The sequence below is a fragment of the Balaenoptera musculus genome, chromosome 11 (genome assembly GCF_009873245.2).
Source record: "Balaenoptera musculus isolate JJ_BM4_2016_0621 chromosome 11, mBalMus1.pri.v3, whole genome shotgun sequence".
NCBI lineage: Eukaryota > Metazoa > Chordata > Mammalia > Artiodactyla > Balaenopteridae > Balaenoptera > Balaenoptera musculus.
In genome coordinates this window covers 32,562,986-32,586,747 of record NC_045795.1, presented here as the reverse complement: position 1 = coordinate 32,586,747, position 23,762 = coordinate 32,562,986, and the positions used below count along the sequence as shown (strand labels likewise).

At 44.5% G+C, this 23,762-nt stretch overlaps 1 protein-coding gene across 1 annotated transcript; it reads right to left on the bottom strand.

The window, feature by feature from the left end:
* Positions 1 to 8,484: 8,484 nt before the first annotated feature.
* Positions 8,485 to 10,078, bottom strand: TBCC (tubulin folding cofactor C). The gene has a single exon (XM_036870448.1). It carries the CDS (start codon positions 10,037 to 10,039, stop codon positions 8,693 to 8,695), a length of 1,347 nt encoding a protein of 448 aa, XP_036726343.1. The 5' UTR covers positions 10,040 to 10,078; the 3' UTR covers positions 8,485 to 8,692.
* Positions 10,079 to 23,762: the final 13,684 nt, after the last annotated feature.

The window sequence follows — 23,762 nt, the reverse complement described above, 5'->3', positions numbered from 1 at the left end:
TATTTTTATTTTTGGCTGCGTCGGGTCTTGGTTGCGGCAGGTGGGAACTTTCGTTGGGGTGCGTTCGGGCTCTTCGTTGTGGCGCACAGGCTTAATTGCCCCACAGCATGTAGTATCTTAGTTCCCAGACCAGGGATCAAACCTGCCTCCCCCGCATTGGAAGTCGGATTCTTAACCACTGGACCACCATGGAAGTCCTTTGTTATACCTCTTAATCCCCCCCCCCACCTTCCCTTTCCCCACCGGTAACCACTAGTTTGTTCTCTGTATCTATGAGTCACAAGCAGCACTTTTTATTAAGCCCCCTGGGGACATATCCCAGTCAGTAGGAGCTACTGTACTGAACAAGTTAATTTGTTCCTTATAGTCAGTTACAAGTCAAGCCACTTCAGGTCTCACCCATATTTCCAGTGCTGGAAACACATTTCCTACCATAAAAATGCCAAAATTGAAGATGAAAAGAAATAAAAATAAAATATGAATATACAGCAAACATAAACTAAGTATGTATAAGGTAAAAAAGCTAAGTTGTTGATGTTCTTTTTGAGGAAAATTTGTGCACAAGTTGGGTTTGCTAATGTTTCTTAAACTACAGCTTCAATGAAATGTTCTTGGTGAATGTCCATAAGCCTTCTCATTGCTCAGGGATCTTAAAAATCTTTCAACGTTCCAGGCATCTTTCTTGGAAATTTCCATAACCAACGAGATGTGTGTGAATGCCCCTCCCCCTCTCCTCCTTCCTCCCTCCTCCCTCCTCCCTCCTACCTCCTCCCTCCTCCCTCCATTTCCTTCTCCTCAAAGATTACAGCTAACTTTTGTGTAAGTCTCGGTACTTTTGTATTGGCACTGGAAATTTCCCTTTTTCCTTTCCTGTAGAGGTCATTCTTTGATCTTTCTGAGAAGTTATTCCTTTATTTTTTTTTTAATTTTATTTTTTATGTTTGGCTGCATTGGGTCTTCATTGCTGCACGTGGGCTTTCTCTAGTTGTGGGGCTACTCTTCGTTGCGGTGTGCAGGCTTCTCATTGCCGTGGCCTCTCTTGTTGTGGAGCACGGGCTCTGGGTGCTCGGGCTTCAGTAGTTGTGGCACGCGGGCTCAGTAGTTGTGACTTGCAGGCTCTCGAGCGCAGGCTCAGTAGTTGTGGCACACGGGCTTAGTTGCTCTGCAGCATGTGGAATCTTCCCAGGCCAGGGATCGAACCTGTGTCCCCTGCATTGGCAGGCAGATTCTTAACCACTGCGCCACCAAGGAAGTCCCAAGAAGTTTTTCCTTTGATGTCTTATCTTTTCTTAAACTTCTTAAAAGACAATGACTGCTGAAATTATTGCTTGACTCAGAGGCGTACCGGATTCTCTGTATCTAATCATGCTGCCAGGCCTTCTAAAGTTTTGCCATCACATGAATGTCGTCTGAATTGGCCTACACTTCTCACTTTCTTCAAATTTTTTTCTTTCCCTCAAAAATTGTCTCTACTGGAGAATGCAACAACTTGGCCTCAGAGACTGGCTCATTCACTTTTCTTTCTTGCTCTTATTGTCTCAAAATATCATGCTTTGTTCTCAAAGAGACTGAGGGAAATCCCAGAAGACTTCCCAGATTGGCTTTTGCAAAATTTTGGCAAGTGCACATGGACTCAAGCTGTGTGGGAACTGCTTGAGAAAAGGCCAGAAAGTATGGCAGAAGGTGTTTGTAGCAAATATCTTCCATTTGTTCCTCCAAATCTATTCTTTACTTTTCTCCACCCTGGAGCTGTCCTGGGAGCTGGCCCATATGGACTGCATCAACAGACTTCCTTGCCCTAAAATTGGGAAACAGACGTCCTTGCCCTAAAATTCTCATTGGGTTCAGCCAATGGAAGGCACAATTGAAGAGAGTTTTGAAATTCCTGTTGCTCTTTGGCCCACAGGTCACAACGGATTGGCTACATCCCTCTACTGAAGGCCACAGCTCCTGCCACGTAGCGTGCTCTCTTTCTGGGTTCAGGTAACAGTTTTGTCCCTTCAGCCCTAGGAGTGATAAGAGGTATTGCACTATCTGTTATTACTTTTCCTAAACTCTGCCCACAGCTTTGTAAATAGCTCCTGTGTTAGGCTTTTCTCAAATTATCCATTTTAAGTGTGCCATCTGTTTCCTGCCAGGTCCCTCACTGATACAGTGTGTTTGATTAATGGGTCTTATTTCAGACTAGTTAGAGCATGAAGTGTGTGTGATGAAACAGTAAAACATCATGTAGGAACAGTAGGCTGAAAGCAGGTGGTGGAGGGACTTGTCTTCCAAGCCAGGAAGTCCAGCAGGCTATGGAAATCTCAGAAGGTTTTAGACCAGGAGTGACATGCTTTAAGAAAACTAATTTGGTAGCTGCATGCAGAACGCTTTAGAAATTGGAGGTGAGGAGACAAGTTAGGAGACAATTACCATTACAGAAAGATAACATTTTGTAACTCTCAGATTGGCAAAGATCCAAAAATTTGATAGCACAGTATGTCAATAAGGATGTGAAGAAATAGCACTCTCAGTCATTGCTAGTGAGTGTGTAAATTGATAAACCTCCTCAGAAGGCAATTTGATAACATCTATCAACATAATAAATGTTCATAACCTATTGATCCAGCAATTCCACTTCTAGGTACTTACTTAGCCTACCCCTAAGAACCCACTGCACATACGCTAAATAATTTATGTATAAGGATATTCACTGTATCATTTTTCTACTGGCTAAAGATTGGAAACAACCTAAATGTTCATCAGTTAGAGACTGGTTAAATATGTATGGCACATTCCATATAACAGAACACTAGGCAGCAGTTAAAGAGAATGAGATGACTACATGCTTATATGGGAAGATCTCCAATATAATGTTAAGGACAAAGGCAAGGTGCCCAAGCGTATACATAGTGTGCTTCTACTGGGGTGGGAGGATAGAAGGATATATTGCACATAACTTTGTAAATGCATAGACCAGAAGAATACAAAGGGTAAAGGGTGGTTGCTCTCCAAAGAAAACTGAATCGCTGGGATCAAAGGAAGGAGGGAGATTTTATTTTAATCTTTTCGTACCTGTACATGAATTATCTGTTTTGAAAATCCATTGTGCCATCATCTCAGAATCAAACAACTACCTTGTTATCAGTTCTAAAAATTAGTTTATGTATAGCTTTCTTGGTGAAATAAACACAACTAAAAGGTATTCAACTAAAAAATATTTTTCAAAATATAATAAAGTACTTAAATGCCTGCACAGAATGCTGAGCTTGGTTACCAGGTGAGTAAATGGCCTTGAATTTTTTGCTTGGTCTTATCAGTTCTTAAAGTTCAGAGTGTACAGTATCTGAAAATTTGGAAAGCAGGCTTTTGAATACCAACTACTTCCTTCTGTGACTGCTGCTGATCTGAGTTCAGCCAGGGAATTCAAACCCTGGATTGGTGGTTAAAATAGAAGCCTTACTTAAGGTCCCTTCTAACCAGGAGAGGTTATATTGATAATAATAGGGCACTACCCTATCAGAGCTCTCAGGGTTTCTCTCTCATGATTGTTCTTTCATTCATCTGATCTTCAACTAGGCCATAACCTCCATCAAGGAAGAGCACACGCTTACCTTGTTTACCATTGTGCTCTTAGCACCCAACATGGAAAAGTTGCATAGTGGATGCTCAAATATTTGTTCAGTTGAATTGAACATGGCTTTTGTGTCATATTGTCCCTGCCCTTCTTGAAACTTAAAGCTGGTAAATAATTGACCATCTAATTGTAATGGCCAACTCATTTTCTTTATAAGAGAAGAAAATTGTCAAATAGTGCGATTAAGTCTTTGAGTTGGTGGTGAAACTTTCGAATTAAATATAATTTAGCTGTCCAATTTCTGTGGTACTACAGTAATTGCCACAATGTTTATAAAACGTATTACCATGTAACATTACCCATAGAAAGTTGAATCTTTACATCTTGCTGGTTTTGTTTATTTCTGCCTGATTAACACAATTAAAACTAAATATTTTTTGTTAAATAATGACTCTTGCATTGCAATCAGAAGTTCAGCATTAAAACTTATAATTGACCATTTCTTCTATTCTTATGCGGTTGAGACTGGAGTAACAATTTTTTTTTTAATTTTGCATTATATTGTACATGCTGGGTTTTTTATTTTTTAATTTTTTGGCTGCATTGGGTCTTCATTGCTGTGCACGGGTTTTCTCTAGTTGCGGTGAGCGGGGGCTACTCTTTGTTGTGGTGCGCAGGCTTCTCATTGTGGTGGCTTCTCTTGTTGCAGAGCACGGGCTTTAGGTGTGCGGGCTTCAGTAATTGTGGCATGCGGGCTCAGTAGTTGTGGCTTGCGGGCTCTAGAGTGCAGGCCCAGTAGTTGTGGCGCATGGGCTTAGTTGCTCCGCGGCATGTGGGATCTTCCCAGACCAGGGCTCGAACCCATGTCCCCTGCGTTGGCAGGCAGATTCTTAACCACTGCGCCATCAGGGAAGCCCTGAAGTGACACTTTTTATAATTATACAATATTCATATAATACTGTACTAAGTTATATTTAACACACCTGATCATAAATGAAGGTTATGCTTGACTAATATGCAGTTTTATTGCTTTTCCAGAGTTGATCTTAATGAAAATGTATGGTCATTACACTTATTGGTGAATATGCCCTCACTGCAATGACCATTGTCATTAGATTTGCTTGATAAAAACTTACTAAAGTGACTTTAAGTCAATGCTTTTAATTCAGGGGTGTGACTTTAATATAGATTTGTTTTGTCTTGTTGTTGTCTTTGTAAAAAACAAACAAACAAAAATCCATTCCAGTTTAAGCGTCTGGAAACATATAGGGTCTATCTTCCTGAAACGGCAGAAAGACTTGAGAGGACAGGATGAATAGGCAAGACTTTCCAGGGAAGGAACTGACATGATATGAGCATCATTCATCACTTGGGGCATCACTTATTTTAGTTACAAGTTGGCCAGCTCGAGGACCAGACGCAGACTGCAGAAAAAGTTTTGCTTGTCTTACGCAATGTTGGGTTTTTTTGTTTTGTTTTTGTTTGGTTTTTTTTAAATATTTATTTATTTATTTATTTTTGGCTGCATTGGGTCTTCGTTGCTGCGAATGGGCTTTCTCTAGTTGCTGTGAGCTGGGGCTTCTCTTCGTTGTGGTGCACGAGCTTCTCATTGAGGTGGCTTCTCTTGTTGTGGAGCACAGGCTCTAGGCACGCGGGCTTCAGCAGTTGTGGTCCGCGGGCTCTAGAGCAGTCTCAGTAGTGGCGCACGGGCTTACTTGCTCCGCGGCATGTGGGATCTTCCCGGACCAGGGCTCGAACCCGTGTCGCCTGCTTTGGCAGGCGGATTCTTAACCACTGCGCCACCAGGGAAGTCCCCGCCAATGTTTTTTAAATGCCTGAATCTGTCTGCCAAGTTATCTGGTCCCCCACTCCCTAGCGACTTACTCTCAGCAGCCTTACTCATGGACTTCACCTGCCTGGCCCTGGTAGCATTGGGTGCCTGGAGAAGAGTGACATCCTTAAAATAAACATGGAACTTGGGAGGGAAAGAAGTGAAAATGGAGATTTTAGGAATATATGGAGGGACTTCCCTGGTGGCACAGTGGTTAAGAATCCGCCTGCCAATGCAGGGCACACGGGTTTGATCCCTGGTCCGTGAAGATCCCACACGCCGCGGAGCAACTAAGCCCGTGTGCCACAACTACTGAGCCCATGCGCCCTAGAGCCCGTGCTCCACAAGAGAAGCCACCGCAAGGAGAAGTCCGCACACCGCAATGCAAAGTAGCCCCCACTCACCGCAACTAGAGAAAGCCTGCGCACAGCAACAAAGACCCAACGGAGCCAAAAATAAATAAATTAAGTAATTCATTTTAAAAAAGGATATTTGGAATTTGAGGGAATTCCCTGGAAGTTCAGTGGTTAGGACGCGGTGCTTTCACTGCTGTTTGCCCAGGTTCCATCCCTGCTTAGGAAACTAAGATCCTGCAAGCCGCGCAGCGTGGCCAAAAAAAAAAAAAAAAAAAAAAAGAATATATGGAATTTGAAAGGCAGGTGAGCCCAATAAGGGTGGAGGCTAGGGATACAGACACAAGACTATGCATATAGGTTGACAGTTGAGGCTCTGAGAGAATGAATACAAAGAAGCTAATGGCAAAACTTTGGGCATCACTCATATTTAAGGGCTATAAATCATCAGAATCCTAATGAAGGGAAGGAAGCTGACGTAAGAGAAACAGGTTAGAGAAAGGTTACGGCCAAGGAAAGAGAGAACTTCAAGGATGAGTAAACTGTACCTAAAACAAACAAACAAAAAAGGGTAAACAGTACCAAGAGTAAAAAAGCTAAGGAGGGGGAGGGGAGGGAGCCGGTAGATTTGGTGATTAGGCCACTAATACCATCAAAGAGCAGTTTCAGCAGAGAAGAGTTAAAATTACAAAGACTGAAAGAGGGAATAGATGTAGGTGTATGTGGACACAGCTATTCTTCTAAGATGTCTGACACACAGGGAAGGAGCTGGAACATCATTCAGTGACATGTAGGGTGGAGGATCTCAGGATCTGGTGTCTTAAAAGAAAAAAGGCCAGTGGAAAGGGAGGCCATAGGAGGTTGGAGGGGATGGGCACAAGCGGAAGAGGAATCTCTGGGCAAGAAGAGATATGCCTCTAGTAAGGAAGAAGACCAGCAAAGATGGAAATGTTTTCAAATATTGAGGGACGTCAGTCAAGGGGAGCTAGTTGGATGGCCTACAACTGGTCGGGTGGTCAGCAGAGTTACAGGTGTAAAATTGTGAGCTTTAGTAGAAAAAAGGTTGGGAATTCCCTGGCGGTCCCGTGGTTAGGACTCCGCGCTTCCAATTCCGGGGTTCGATCCCTGGTCGGGAACAAGAATCCTGCAAGCCAGGTGGCGCAACCAAAAAAAAACAAGCATGGTTTATTCTTAAGTGCACTTGTGTTAAACTATCAGTCTCTAGGGGCACAGCTTTAGGATACCGGTCAGTTTCTAATGTAAAGATATGGTTGAGAATTTCATTATAAGTTATTTCTTTTTATCATCAGGATTAACTCTCCCAAGCAAACGATTTTCCCTCTTGTTTGTGGATGCTGCAAATTGTGAAACTGATTAGGATCCCTTTTCAAGTTAGCTAATAGTTGAGGGGAAAAAAATCTGGATTCACCTCCAGCTAAGGAATAGGGCTTGGCAGCCTACATTTTTGTTTTCTTTTTTAACATCTTTATTGGAGTATAATTGCTTTACAATGGTGTGTTTGTTAGTTTCTGCTTTATAACAAAGTGAATCAGTTATACATATACATATGTTCCCATATCTCTTCCCTCATTTTTTTTATTGGCTTCATTTCTGCCTCCAATCCGTCATTCTACCCTTGTTCCTCCTTGTCATTTGTTTTTATTATCTTGTTACATTTCACATATCCTAGAAGCCACTTTAAATCCTTTTTCAGAACAAAAGAGAACATATAATATTAAATACATAAATACTTGAGATATTTAAGCACCTTAATACTTGTGGTAATTATTAAATAAAAAGCACATCCGCAGTTACAAGGCCACTAGACCCAAAAAAGCTTTTTGAAAATCTTACAACTTTCCATTTAAGAATAATGAGTGGTAGTATATAGAGCAGAAAGCCAAATTTGTAACAGTAGCGAATTACAGCAAAATGAGTGGAAAAATTAAGACTCAGCCAGATGTTTGCCTCAATTCTTTTTGTATGAGGATAGATACGTAGAGCCATTATGCCTGAGAATTTAAGAAAAGCAATTTGCCCTCTTTACTTATGGAAGCTTTCTTTCGAACTCAATTAACACTATTCAAAAATCAGTATCTAGTAGAGGTTAAGAACGTGGGCTCTGGAGCCAGACTACATGATTTCAAATCCCAGTCCACCACTTGGGCTGTGTGCCCTTTGGGCAACTTATCTGTTTCCTCACTTGAAAAATGGAGTTAACAGAAGCTACCCTCATAATATTTTGAGGACTTAATAAGTTTACATGAGTAAGGTGCTTACAATGGTGTCGATAACATTTTAAGTGCACAAAAAATTGGTAGCTATAACTATTTTGGCTTTACAGGTGATTAAGACTCATGAGGCTCTTGGGGTCCGTGCCAAAAGTTTGGATCCAAATAAGTCGATGACTAGCTGGATGCCAAAAACCCAAGCTAACATGTAACTGAAGACCAGAGAGGAGTCTTTCCATTACCCCACTGAAAAATACGTATGGAAGTCAAACCTGCAATTCAAAAAAGCTCTTGGTTAATGGCAGTTTGAATACGTTTGATACCTTACTTCAACATTAACTGGCTCCTACTAGCCCTACTGAATTCGTTTATTAAACAAATATTTATTGAAGGCTTACTTTATTCTGCAATGTTTTAAACACCACAAATCATTAAAAACCGACACACAACCACACTCTCTTCCCCTTATGGCTTCAAATTATCACCGTCAAACAAAAGCTCCGAAACGTCACCAAAATAGCAAAAATTCTCTGAAGTGCTAGACCTGCCACAAATTTAATGGAAATCGAAAGTAGAAGCCTATCACAATCTAAAGTCTTAAAATAATGAAAACAGACAGCGTGACAAGAAGTAAATTTTGGGGTCCCATTAGCTGGAGTCAGTCCCACAAAGGAGTGTATTTGGTAGGAGTGAAGAAAAGAGTGACAACTGCTTAGTCTCACTGGATCCTTCGCTCTTCTTCAGGAAGAATACTCCAGTTTGGGGAGGCCACATCACGGGCCAGCCAGTTGAAATCGTCAACGTCGCTCCAGTTATTTTTGCTCCTGTCTAAACCAGAGCCCTCGAAGTCCTTGTCGATCCCCGGGTAGCTCCAGGTGTACGGGGCGAACTGTATCCCGGTGCAGTCCTCCACGATTGCCCTGCTGGTCACCTGCAGGAAGATGCGGGTGTCTTTCGTGGTGTGTACGCGGAGCTGCTGGCAGGCCACGGCCAGCACGCAGTCACTGCAGTTCTCCAGGAACACGGAGGTGGACACCGGGCCGCAGAGCAGCGTGCAGCCTCGAGCCTTGGTCAGCCGCAGGGTGTTGGGATTACCATACAGTCTGATTGTGCAGTTAGTCAGTTGGGTCAAAAGGACGTCCCGCTGGTGCAGCTCCTCGGCTCTCTTCTCCAAGACTTGGGACTGCAGGTTGGAGAAGCCGCAGATCCAGCTGGAGCCGAAGCCTTCCTCCTCCTTCAAGGGCGGCGGGGAGGCCAGGATGCCTTCCGCTGCCGGGGCACCGGGAGCCGAATCTACTTTGGTGGCTGAAGCAGCATCCTTCCTGCGGGTCTTGAAAGCGAAACGCTTCTTAGGCTGCAGCTCCTGGCGCCGCTTGGCCAGGGCCTCCTGCAGCCGCGCCAGCACCTCTTGCCCCTGCCGCAAGTCGTAGGCGGCCAGGAACAAAACCGAGTCGTTTAGAAGTTTCTGCAGCCTCTGCAGCCGAGCGGCCGCCTCCTCCAGCTGCTCGACGGACTCCCCGCCTTCCAGAAGCTCTTCCACGGCCGATCGCTCCCGAGAGAAGGCGGCGGCGAAAAAGTCGCTCTTCTCCTCCTCCACCTCCTGGTTCTGCCGCTTTTGCTTCCGCCTTTCCACCTCCAGTTGCCGCTCATTTTCTCGCCTCTGAAGCCGCTCAGGCACCAGGCTCCGGTCCCTCTGGGATCCCAAGTCCCCGTTCGCCACAGCAGCGGCAGAGCCACTAGCAGTCTCCATCTTGACTTCAAGCTTCCTTTCTCCTGCCTTCCTTCCTCCGGGCGCGCCCTCCGCGAGGCCTCCCACCAACGCGCCCTGTGATTGGCCGGACATGCTGACGTCAGGCCCCGGCCTTATTTTCTTCGCCCATTGGTTCCTCAGCGTCGGAGGGGGCGGGGATATGGGGCGGGGCCGACTGACTGAGGGGGTGGGAAGACAAAGGTCCTTGTGGATGGGTAGGGTGGAAGGCAGGCGGGGGAAGCTTTTTTTCCTCTTAAAGGGGCAGGACTTATATCCGGGATTGTGGGGTGAGTTGCAGCAGCGGCAGCTGCACATGTGGGTTTGTTTATAAGAACAAGGTTAGAAACTCGCAGGCCTCCCCCTCCCCCCCAGCTCCTTCCTACTACCCCCTTACAGGCCGGAGATCCGCTACTGGTGGGGGGAATGTGTGCCTGTGGTGGGTGGGTGGGACAGGTAGTGGTGAGAAAGATGGAGGGGGGGGAATATTACACCGCCCGGCCCGCGCCGGAGGAAGCGGCAGCTGGAACAGCTGGCAACGGAACCTTTTGCATGCCTCTGTTTTTCTCCTTCTCCCTTCCACCACCCCTTCCCCCCACCCATTCCTGCCGCCTCTAAACCCTCATCCTACCCCCTGCACCCCCGCCCCGCCGCTGCAGTTCCGCGTGGCCTGGGGCTCCAGGATTCCTGCAGGCACTTACGGGGGCGGGAGAAGGCGAGGGGCACCGGAATGGGAGAGACTGGGTTCCTCACTGCAGCCAGGTTCAGGGGGCCCTGGGGAAGTCTAAAAACGGCTTATTTTTTTTGCCAATTACTGCAGTCGGAGGGGTGGGGGCGGGGGGAGGTGAGATTCCACACCCCCTTCCTCTTCCTCCCACGCCCTCCCCCCCACCCCGACCTTGGCCGTCACTCCCTCCGCAGCTGGGCGCTGCTGGTTTCGCCGGGGTGAGACCCCAGCCCCGGACTCGGCGGCTGTCTGAGGGGCCGTCGGCTGTTAGGAAAGTGATGGGGGAAATGTTACATTATTTCTAGAAGTGGTGGGAGGGATTTGTCACCGGAAGTGAATGAACCTAGCCTAAAGTCGGGACCAGGCAAAGATGTGAGTGGGCACCCCGGACGGCGCAGTCGCTGGCAAAACCCAGGACAGCTGGCCAGGCCAGAACCGGGGCGCGGCCGGCAGCAGGCGCGGGGTGACCTCGTGTGCTCGGTGCAGCCCGGCAGAGCGCCGGGGCCTCTGACCCGGCCCTCCCTTCCAGTCTTCGGTTTCACCTTTATCTCCACCCCCTGTTCCCAGACTCCGTCGGGGTATTTAACTGCCCGAGAAACTCACTTGAAATTTCAATGATACACCTGCATTTTGATGCAGAGAAGGACGGGAGGAAACAAAAGAATTAAGACTCATTTCCAGTTTTTCACGCCCCACACTCTTCCTTTCCTTCCCATTGAAAGCCAAAACCACAACTAAACAAATTCCCGTGTTCCTCCGCTGAAAGTCAGCACAAGTCACACTGGCAAATTCCACGGCGGGGGGGGGGGTGAGGGTTATTGTGTGTTTGTGTGGGTAGACGTGCACCTGATGGAAACGGGGTTGCTAAAAAAAAAATCCTATGCTTGCGCTTGTAGTATATATTCTAAGTTTTCGTTCTCTTTGTTTCATGGGCGAGATAGATGGAGACTTTTGTTTTTTTGTGAGGTATGGTTCCAAGGCTGGTGAATGAAATATAACTGGTTATCTTGTCTTTGGGTAGTCCGGGGGAATGCAGTAGCTGCTTTATTTTATGAAGGGTTGATTTACCCAAGGAAGGTTTAGAGAAGATTTATTTTTGCTAGGGAAAAAAATCTGACCTGCCTCCCTTAAATTTTTCAGCAGTTCAATCTGTCCTACTCAAATTAAGAAAGTCTGTAGCCAAACAAAGTTTATTGGACTTGAGAGTTGCAGCTGGAGTTAGGCAACATTTTTGAATTAGCTGTAGTGAACCTATGGGTAGGGGGTAGTGTTGTCTGTATCAGATGTGGAATGGAAGATCGTTAAACCCTTTCAAGAACTTCATTTCTGCCCAATGAAGAGGTTTTGGCATGGAGTCCAGTAGACTTTGGAAGTTTCCAAATATTTTAAGTTGGCTAGTTCAAACTTTTATGGAAAGGGAGAAGTAAAGGACAAGAATGGACAGGCTACCCTGTAGACCCAGTGTGTGGGAGGCACCTTCAAAGACTGATGTGAGACCCCATTGGGAATGGACAGGGGTCAGGAGCATGTTCATCATGAAGCATTGGTTTGACAGTTCTTGACAGACCCCAGCACAACTGCAGGCCAAGGTAGGTGGTCAAGACATGGGTTTAAAGCTGCATTTCAAAAGCAGTAGGAAGGCATTGCCAGACTGTATTTGCCTGTTCTGATGGAAGGAAAGAGGGTGATGCATTACAGTGGAAATGTGGCAAAAGGCAAGCAGCCTGTGAGTGCTGAATCCCACTTTCAAAGATACTTTACAGAGCTCGTGAATCAAAGTACTGCTCTATTGTAGACATCTTGGAAAGCGAAAGAATTCTAAGGTGTTCCAGACTTTAAAAATTATTTAACAAAAATTTAGATACTTTAATGGTTCAGTTTGTTAGTTAGATTTCTTTTTTAACTTTTCGAAAATTTAAAAGTGGAGAGCAGAGTGTTATGTGTACCAACTTCAACAATTCCCAACTGGCAGTCTTGTTCCTTCTACAACCCTAGCCCTTCCCCACCCCACCTCACTCTGATTATTTTACAGCAAATCCCAAACCTTATATTATTTCATATTTTACAAACCATAAGTATGTCAATATGTATCTCAAAAAGATCAAGACTATCTTTTAAAAACATAGCTGCAATACCATTACCACACTCCAAAAAAGTGGTGATTATTTCCTCATTATCATCAGAGTTTCAGGCTATATTCACATTTCTCTGATTATCCTATAATTTCCTTTTTTAAAAGTTACTATATTTGAATAAGGAGCCAAACAAGTTCTATACAACATGCCTAGTTAATATGTCTCTTTAATCACTTTTAAATCCTTCCCCCATCTCCCAAGTGTTTTGTTGAAAAAAAAACAAACGGTCATTTGTTTAATAGAGTTTCCCACAGTCTGGATTTCGCTGGTTGCATCTCCATACTTTGTTTCTAATTTTAAATACTTGTCATATTTATTTGGTCTTTTAAAGTCCTTAAGTGAATATTTGTATAGTGATATGCCACAGGAAATCAATAACCAAGTAGTAAAAGTGTGTAACACAATAAGATAGTCTTTGGGTGTGGTTAGACAGCAAAGAATGAGGCCTTTTGTGTTCTCTGGAGTTTATCAGGGACCCTGTGCAGGTGGGACATGCCAGCCACACCTGGGCAAATGAAAAGATCCAGGCCCTGTTTTCTAGTAGCTTGATGCCAGAAGGAGGTGTCACCTATTCATCTTTCAGCAAATATTGAACATGTAGTGGTTTAAAAGGATTCATTAAGAGTTCTGCGTGTCAAGTATGAAATATTAAGCAAATTTTCCTACCTGAGTTGCTGACTTTTCTGACCCAAAGACAGTGAAAGGTGTCAGCCGTGAAGGCATGTGCTGTTCTGCAAAAGGCCCCAGATTGGTCTGGGAAGCAGGACAGGAGCTGCCCCTTATTTCCACCTCTGCCCCTGGCTTTCTCCTCCCCCTCAACACCCTTCACTTTCTGGGATGTTTTTCATCATTTTACACGTAATGCCTGGCACAGGGGCTGGTGCCGATTATTTATCTAACGTCAGTTTATTAAGCACTGTGCCCAGCGCTGAGCCGGGGAGGCTCTTGGGCTGCCGAGGGGCATGAAGATAGGCAGAGTCCCCTTCCTCCTTGAGGAGGCCTAATCTGGGCAGATAATTACAAAAACATGTGAAATAGTAACAGCGACAATTGACAACTGTTAGGAAGGACAGAGGAACAGTGAGTGCCCCTAGTGGGAGGTTTGACCTTGTTGGGAGGTCAGTGAAGCCTTCCGGAGGGAGGAGGAGGGGTTGAGCCCAGGCTGGAAGAAGGAGCAGGAATGAACAAGGAGTCATGAACACTGGAAAGTGTCTTCTAGACGTGTGGGCTCAGGGGTCACTGATGACTTTGTGGAGAGCTGTGTCCCAGGAGTGCTGTGGGCAGGAGGCACACCGAAGGGGTGAGACGAAGGGGTGGGAGCATGGTATGGAGTTGATGCTGAACCCAGATAACTCTTTGGAGAAGTTTGACTGTGAGGGGGGAAGAGGGAATAAATGGGGGGTATGAGGAGGCCAGTGAGGTGTTTTTGTTTTTTACACAGAAAGAAGACATAAGGTCCGTAATGTAAGGGTCCTGGAGGGGTTGGGACCCAGAACACAGGTGTGAGGATTAGCCGTAGATGGAGGGAAAGACAGCTTTCTCTATGGCAGTGTTGTTTTAACTTTTTATTGTGAAAGTTTTCAAACGTACACAAACTTTTTGACCTCAACTCATAGTAACAGATGCATCATAATTGAAACAGAAGCTTTAAGAAGCAATAAATACTCTTAGGATGTACAATAGATGCTGTTTTCTATTCTTTTTATTGTATTTTTAAATGTTGGTCAAGACCCCCTAAATTCAACGGCAGTTTTAAAATGGTGTATCAGCAGGAGAGGGTGCAGCTGTAGGTAAATTTGCATGTTTGGTAGTTGGCAGATGAGTCTGATGGTGTCTGTGTGCTCTGTAGACAGTGGGGGGTGGGAAAGGGGTGGGGGTGTCTGCAAAGGTAGGGGGAAGGTTTGGAAGCTCTGTGGGAAGAGGGAGAGCGTGTTGCCCAGAGAAATGGGGCTCATGGTGTGTATGTTCAGCAAATACTTGGAGAGTGAAAAACCTTCCAGGTGGCAGTCTAGACTGACTCAGGGGAAGGAGCTGGGTTTGGGTCAGGCCAGAGGAGAGAAGCTGGTGTGGAGAGCCTGACCCTCAGAAGGCAGGAATCCCCATAGAGCAGCTTCTGTCGAAGAGTCTAGAGGCTTGACTTCTGTTGGCCCTCATGCATTCCCTACAAAATCTTCAGGAATTTACATCACTCTTCCAAGACCTGCACTGCCTGTCAGCAGATGACCTTACCTACTCTTCTCTGAGAAAAAAAGGCCATCAGATGTGAACCTCACCTTGCCTCCATCTCAGTAATGACTTCTCCGTGAAGATCCACCCCTTTGCCTCTTGTCCTTCTTCAAAGCCAAGCCCTCCACCTGAGCTGTTTCCCTCCCATTTCCTAGGACCTCGAGCCACTTCCATCCTCTCTTTCTTCGTGATCTTTAATGCCTCTTCTTTGGCATCGCCTCTGAGCAAGCAAGTTCCCTCAACTTAAAACAATTTTCCTTTTGTCCTTTCATCTACCCAAGCGAATGCTCTTTTCTCCTTCTCTCGTCAATAGACTTTTTTATTTATTTATTTATTTATTTATTTATGGCTGTGTTGGGTTTTCGTTTCTGTACGAGGGCTTTTCTCTCGTTGCGGCAAGCGGGGGCCACTCTTCATCGCGGTGCGCGGGCCTCTCACTATCGCGGCCTCTCTTGTTGCGGAGCACAGGCTCCAGACGCGCAGGCTCAGTAGTTGTGGCTCACGGGCCTAGTCGCTCCGCGGCATGTGGGATCTTCCCAGACCAGGGCTCGAACCCGTGTGCTCTGCATTGGCAGGCAGATTCTCAACCACTGCGCCACCAGGGTCAATAGACTTTTAATTTTATTTATTTTTTGAAAAAAATGTTGGGGGGAGGTAATTAGGTTTATTTTTTATAGCTTTGTTGAGCTATAAGTGACATATACCACTGTGTGAGTTTAGGGTACCCATTGTGATGATTTGACATATGTATATATTGTGAAATGATCACCATATAGTTAACACATGCATAATTTCATATAGTTACCTTTGTGTGTGTGTCTGTGTCTGTGTCTGTGTCTATGTGTGTGTGGTAAGAACTTTTAAGATTTTCTCTCTCAGCGACTTTCAGATATACATTACAGTATTGTTACCAATAGTCACCATGATGTATGTTATATCCCCAGAACTTACTCATCGTATAACTGGAAGTTTGTACCCTTTGACTGCCTTCACTCATTTCCATCCAACTCCTCACCTCCCACCCCACCCCTGGCAGCCACCAATCTACTCTCTGTTTCTATGGGTTCAGCAGCACGGCTGGCGAGATCTTAGTTCCCTGACCAGATATCGAACCGTGCCCCCTGCAGTGGAAGCGCGGAGTCCTGACCACTGGACCGCCAGGGAAGCCCCCAGATTCAATAGACTTTTAAAAATAGTCATCTACATTTGCTATGTTCGGATTCTCAATTTCATTCCTTCCTTAGCCATCTGACTGCTGCCTCTGCTACTTTATTTGAAAATCCCCATTCCCTCCTAACGTTCAAGTCCATTGTTCAAGTCCATTGTTCTTTGTAGCTCTAAGCACTGGATGACCCCTTCTTCTCAAAGTATGGCTCCCTGGTCCTGTCAGTTCTCTGTCCATCCCTGATCACTGTTCCTTGTCTTCTTCATAAGTTTCTCTCCATCCACCCCTTAAGTATCCACAGGGCCAGATTTCTATCCTGGTACCCCTTTTCTCGTTCCTCGAACCTCCTCTGTTGAGCTCACCTTCCCCTCCCAGGGCACCAGGTCCTGTCCTTATGCTGACTGATTCTCGAATCCCTATCTCCTCCTTCCACTTCTCTCCTGAGCCCAAACTTGAACTTCCAACACCTTTTTTGATATTTCCGTGTCTCCATATTTTTATTGTACAAAATATCTCATATTTTAAGATGGCTTAAAATGAAGTCCTTATTGTCCCAATGATGTCCTTTTTCTTCTACATAAGTTTCAGTTTATTACTGTGTAGCAAACCAACCCCAAACTTACTGGCTTGAAACAGCAATAATTCATTATTTCTCACAATTCTGTGGGCTGAGCTGGGGCTGGAGTCTCCAAGACAGCCTCCCTTACATGTCTGGGGCCTTGGTGCTGCTGTCGGCCTATGTACCTCATCTCCTCCACACAGCCTCTCTCCCACTTGGTCCCCTAGCATTCAGTAATTGGGCTCCAGCTTTGCATGGTGGCTGGCTCCCAAAGGGGCAAAAGTAGGTGCCACCAGGCCTCTTAAGGCCTGGGCCAGAATTGGTACAATGTCACTTCATTTGGTCAAAGCAAATCATAAAGCTGCCCAGATTCAAGATGGGGAGAAAGAGACTCCACCTCTTGATGGGTGGAGCACAGGCATTCAGAGAGATGGAGGGAATTGTTGGCAGACAATAACTCTTTGCAGATAATCTAGCATGCTGTATATAAATAGTTTTGCTAACTCTTATATGGCATTTACTATGTGCCAGGCAATGGCTGAGCATTTATACATATTACCCCATTGAGCCTTCACAACATCCCTGTGGTGTAGGTACTACTTGTTATCCCCACTGAACAGATGAAGAACTGAGGAGGTGAAGGTGACTTCCTCAGGACCAAAAGCTAGTAAGCAGTGGAGCCAAAATTTTAATTGAGGCAGTTGAGTTTCTGAGTCCAGGCTTTTAACACCACCTATGTGGTCTTGATACCACATCTGATCACACTCCTGACACCACATCCGTACTCTTACAAGCAGGAAATCAGAGTCATCCACAGAGCCTCATTCCTCCTCACTGGGCCACCCAGTCTGCAAATACCATTAATTCCCTCTCTCTCTCTCTCTCTCTCTCTCTCTCTCTCTCAGCTGGCTCCCTCTCTTCAGGCCTCAGCCCCCTCCTCATCTCCTCCTTGGGCTGTTGCTCTAGACCCCCATCTGGTCCCCGACCCCCGTGCTTCCCTGAACTCCCCCAGTCCTCCATGCCTCAGCCACTTATTGCCCTAAAATTCAAGCTGATCGTGTCACTTTACCTAAAACTTCTGCTGGCTCCCTATTGTCTAATACTGTTCAGAGTCTTTGGTGTGGATGCCAGGCCGTGTCCCCAGTGTGCCTCTCCAGCCTCATCTCCTACCATTGCCATTACCCCAGCTGCACCATACTGTGCTGTTACACCCATACTCGTGCTCCTTCACTTCCGTTTATTCATGCTGTGCTTATTAAATCAGAACTGACTCTATGCTAGGCGCTTTGCTAGGGGATGGAGGTGCTATACTGATGAACACACAGACAGGACTCCCTTGGAGCTTACAGGCTACGTGAGGGATGCAGATGATTACAAGGTGGTGTGATATATACTATAATGGGAGAAATCTTGGGTGCTGAGCTCACACAGAGTCACCTAATCCAGAACAGGGGAATCAAGGGAGGGAGTGTCTTTTAGGAAATCGAAGCTGGATCTTAAAGAATTAGTGAAATCTAACCAGGTGAAGGGAGAAAGCAGAGTCATTCTAGCACTGTTCTAGGTGCTGGAAATACTGCAGTGAACAAAACAGACAGAAAGTTCCGGACCTCAAGCCTGGAGAGCTCCAGTGCCCTTGGCAGCAGAGATGGGGCATGTGCAGCAAACCTGTCAGATGTGTTGGACTAGGGCAAGCTTCTTAGCCCTGGCTGCGTGTTAATATCACACAGAGAGCTTTACAACACCCTGATGTCCAGGGCCTTCCCCTGAGTAATTCAGTCATGATATCTGGGAGTGGGACATGACGTTGGTATTTTTTAAAGCCCCCCAGGTGGTTCTGCTGGGCAACCAGGGTCTTAAGCCACCGTGTTAGAGGAACTGAAGATCAGAGATGAGGTTAAGGAGGTGAGCAGAGGCCAGATGACCAAGGGTCTTGTAAATCCTGTTAGGAAGTTTTGTCTTAAACTTGAAGGCACTGGGATCTAGTGAAGTTTAAGCAGGATAATGACAGGATCAGGTGATTCCTACCACCCACCTTTTTTTTTTTTTTTTTTTTTTTTTCCCTTTAACAAAGGCTCAGTCTAGATTGTCTGTGCTGAATGGATTCACATGGAGCAAAAGTAAACTGATGTCCCTTTGGAGGCTGTTGCAGGAGCCAATGAGAAATGGTGGTACTGGGCTATGGTGAGGGGAGTGAGGATAGAGGAGGAAGAGGAAATGTCTGAGAGAGACTTAGAAGGAGACTAGACAGGACTCAGGGATTCACTGGAAGTAAGGGCTACAGGAGGGCAAAGAGTTGTGGAAGGTTCCAGCTTGGAGAGCTGGGTCTGTATTGGGCTTGGTGCCAGGACAAGCGGGTTTGGAGAAAGAACTGGTGGGTCCATGTGGGACCTGCTGCTTGCTCCCTTGTTCTGCTGCCTGCAATCTTGTGCTTTTTCTTCTCTGCATGACAGGGCACTTGTCTCCTATAAGACCTCTTTTACACATCTCTTCTTCCAGGAAGCCTATCTGGATTCTCCCCTCCATTGGCTCTGGGTGAGTGAGTGTCAGTATCCTGACTGTATTTACAGATATCTATTCTGTAGCTTGGGCTCCTCCAAGTAGGAATGTGTTTTATTCTATGCCTAGCACAACACCTGATACACATTAATAAATGCTTGTTAAATAGATGAATAATGGATGGAGAGTTGGGCCAGAAGCAAGACTTCTTCTAGGAGTGTGAATAGAAGTGGGTCTGGGGGCTGGCTGTTCTCTTTCCTAGGGTAAAGGATGGAAGGAGTCCAGGGACAGAGAAGAGGATATTTGCTGAGCAGATCAGGAAAGAGGCCTAGTTAAAGAGGTGTCAAGCCACTGACTCTAAGATAGAGCGATATGTAGTCAGCTATCTGAATTGTCTTCTTTAAATTGAGGTATAGTTATGTATAATATTATATAAATTTCAGGTGTACAACACAGCGATTCACAATTTTTAAAGATTATACTCCATTTATAGTTATTATAAAATGTTGGCTATATTCCTTGTGCTGTATAATATATCCTTGTAGCTTATTTATTTTATACATAGTATCAATAGTTTGTACCTCTTACTCCCCTACCCCTATCTTGCCCCTCCCCCCTTCCCTCTCCCCACTGGTAACCACTAGTTTGTTCTTTATATCTGTGAGTCTGTTTTGTTTTGTTATATTCACTAGTTTGTTTTATTTTTTAGATTCCACATTTAGGTGATATCATACAGTATTTGTCTTTCTCTGTCTGACTATTTCACTAAGCATAATACCCTCCAAGTCCATTCATGTTGTTGCAAAAGGCAAAATTTTATTCTTTTTTATGGCTGAGTAGTATTCCATTGTGCATGTGCACACACACACACGTATGTGTGTGTGTATCACATCTTCTTTATCCATTCATCTGTTGATGGACACTTAGGTTGCTTCCACATCTTAGCTATTATAAATAATGCTTCTATGAACATCATTTGGGTGCATGTATCTTTTCAAATTAATATTTTCTTTTTTTCAGATATATCCCCAGGAGTGGAATTGCCGGGTCATATAGTAGTTGTATTTTTAGTTTTTTGAGGCACCTCCATACTGTTTTCCATGGTGACTGCACCAATTTACATTCCCACCAAAAGTGTGAATTGTCTATTGAACATAGTTTCAAATTTCTCTCAGGTCAAAAGGCACATAAATCTCTTCAAGCTTTTCTGCATCTGTTCTTTCTCTGATGTCTCTTCCTTCCAGTGAGGTGTGATGGTGGCAATAAGTAGATAGATCTGAGTTTAAATTCTGATTACTAGCTGTGTGACATTGGGCATGATATTTAACCTCTCTGAGCTCAGTTTCCTCCAACTAAAAAGTGGAGATAAAGAAAAAGATATATTTCTCATGGGATAGTTGTGATGTTAAAGTAACGTGTGGGAAAGTACCAAGTTTTGGGCCAGACCTGTAGTAGATCCTCAACGAGTGTTCCTTTCTGCCTTCCAGTCACCAGGACCTTTGTCCCTTTGCATTTCCCAGAGCTCAGGGTCAAGGATGGAGCCAGAATTTGCTGTGTATATTATGACTTTCTCAGAAAGGACCCTGTAATGATTCTCCTAGGAACAGGTCTCTGGCCTTTCTGCAATTCTGGGGGATATTTGGCCAGAATTTACATGTAAGTAGTACTGCAAAAGAAAACCAAAGAATCCTATAAAGTCAGAGCTGGGCAAGCCCTGAGGGATCCTTAAATTCCAGGACAAAAACTGGCTTATATAGTAAAAGGGAAAAATAAGGCTATGTAATGATTTTTTTTTTTTTTTTAGTGACAAGTCATTCAGTTTAAAGAATTGTGTTGTGAGATCATATTCTTTCTTTTTCTTTTTTCTCCTCCCCCCCTTTTTTTTCAGTTTCTTTTATGAAATCCTTTTTATCTGTGATAGCTTCAGTTTTGAGAACCATTGATCTAATCTTACCTCCCTTTACAGATAAGGGAGTGTAAAACACTTGCATGCTATGTAACATTAATGGAATGTGAAGTATTTTCACAAACTCTAAGCTGTTACTTGACTGTAGGCTCCATGAGGGCTGTGGTGTGTCTTCTATTTTTCATACCCCATAATCCCTGCACACAGGCAGATCATGCCTGGCATGGAAGGCTCACAGTAATTATCTTTTGGAGGAATAAGTGAAATACTCAACCCAGGCACTCTAGAATCCTAGTTTGTGATGATATTTATTCTTATTGATGGAGCCAGTGAACTCCTTGTGGGATCCTCTGTCCTCTGTTGCCCAGCAGGGTAGGTGTTCAGTGAATGAGACCCCAGGTCACACAGAGTTCAGGCATGTCCAGGAAAAGATAATCCAAGAACCTGAAAGATAGCAGGAGCCACCAGGCCCTTCTCTCACATTATCTCATTTAATCTTCACGGTAACCTTGCCAGGAGGGTAAAAATTTGAAGCAACACAATTTTAAGATTCTTTAAAAGATACAGCCAAATTTTAATTCCCAAACAGATGTGCACTTTTAGTACACATGATTGGGGGAATACCTTTTCAACCTCAGTTTTTTTCTTCAGTGTAAGGGGAATAGTGACCCACAAAGTTTTGAGATATGCTTCTGTAGAAATGGCTCATTTATTGAGATCAAGTGCTTTTAAAATGTCCTGGCAGTTGAAAGTTAGAGAAGAAGCAAAAAAAGTATTCCTCTTCAACTTTTCTGCCTAGAAGTTGAAAGGTTCTCTTCTTTAGATAGGATTTCATTATTTTCTACAAAACACCACTTTTCTGTGAAATACTATATGTTTTCAAACCACAGGTTCCAACCCAATAAGGACATGAAATCCATTTAGTGGATGGAAGTCTGCATTTTTTTAAAAAATGACAAAAGAAATAGAATAGAAAATGTCGGAGTGCATTGTACTGCATAAGCAGGTTTATAGTGTACATATACATTTTACATATACATCTACATGACTTGCAGGATAAAAATGTATTTCTTTTTATAGGTTATGGTCAAAAAAGTTTGGAAAAAAATGGTTTGGTGATTGATGCCTTGCACATTATGGTGTTCAAACATGCTCATTGACATGGATAAAGCGATGTCTTTGTGTCATTATGATGTGATAACGATAAGGAAATGTGGATGCACAGTGGGAACGCATTTGTGCTGCAGATACTTTCTCCTCCTTCATTTGTCAGGATAATGAACGCTTGCTTGCAAAAAGTGAAAGATGCCAATTTGGATGTGGGAACAATGGCACATAAAGTTCAGGGATGTGGCTGTGTGACGGGAGCTACAGCATAAGGCACATGTGGCTCTGACATGTGTGAGTTCCACTCTCTGAGAGGGATCCAGTGGTCCGTGACCTGTCGTAATTTGAAATTTGCTGGGGCACAAATCTGAGCACATCCTAGAAGGCCTGTGGCTGGGGAGAGACAGCGATTTAGCTCATGAGTGAGCCACGGCCCCTGCCCTCCATCTGCATTTCAACAGAGCATGAGAGTTTTTCTATTCTTTGTCTTAAGAGCACAATTCTCTTAAAGTAATAAAAAGTTTGTTTCTGTGTGAAGAATGACCACAAAGTGAAAGGTGAAGTTTGAGTGAAACTTGGGATCTGAAGATAAGCTGAGAAAGATAGCCTCTTGACAAAAGTGTGATTCCCCAGAAAGCCAAAGCTGCTGCGGGTATTCCCGTGTTCTACAAGTTGGCGATTCCTGGTGCTTTGTGTAGGTAGTTCTAGAGGCTGTCAGGGGTCTATGCAATATGCTTTGCTGCCTTTTTAGAACCTGTGGGGTAAGCATTGATTTGAGGCAATATTCATTTAATATATAGCCTCTGGAAGATAGAAATTTAGAATGTAGAAATCTTCACTTTTGTTTAAAAAGAGAAAACATGTGTATGGGTTTTGGGGGGGTTGTTTTTTTTGCTTATTAATTCCGATACTTCTTGATCCATTGCTTTAGGAATGACTGTGTGACTTTCTCTGCTATTTTCTTTAGGATTCTGGGTTGTCTGTCTCATGTCTTCCCAGAGCTAGTCCTTCCCACAACTCTGGGAGGGAGAGGAAGAATTGGGGGCAGGAGAAGGATTATCAGTGGACAAATCAGGACCAGAGTCTGCTTCTTCCTTCACATGTCGATGCTGACTCTTTTGAAAGAAGGGCAATAAAGTCACTTGTGGGTTGACCCACGTGCCCTTCTTCTAAAACATGTAAATTATATAACTGTGGAGGTCGCCCCCATTCCCATTCTCCAGTAGTTGTTGACCTAAAGCTTCCATTCTGTAATGTGCCTGTGAGTCATAATTGCAACTGCAGAAAGAGGGGGAAAGAGAAGAAAAGGGGAGCAGCATGTTAGTTTATCAGGAAATGAGAAATAGCGCCTTGCTTTTTATTCAAAAAAAAAAAAAAGTGAGGCTGAGATTCATTCATTCATTGCTGCACCGTGGGTGTCACGAGGAGTCTGACTCTGCTGTCTCACCTCTGCACGTGCAGAGGCTAGGTGGGCACCTCACCTGAACATCATCAGGTCCAGGGGAAACTTGTTCTTGCCACCTGACTGTCATCGATTCAGTGACCATTTGTTGAGTGCCTGCTACCTCCATCACCTGGATACAGAAAACACTCAATGAATGTTAAAGTGTTGATGCAAGATGCTTTATTCGGCCCTGCGATGAGAGAAAGATAAACATGAAAAAAGCTTAGTCCTCGTCTCCTTGAGGCTCACCATACAGGGACAGACAAGAAGACAACT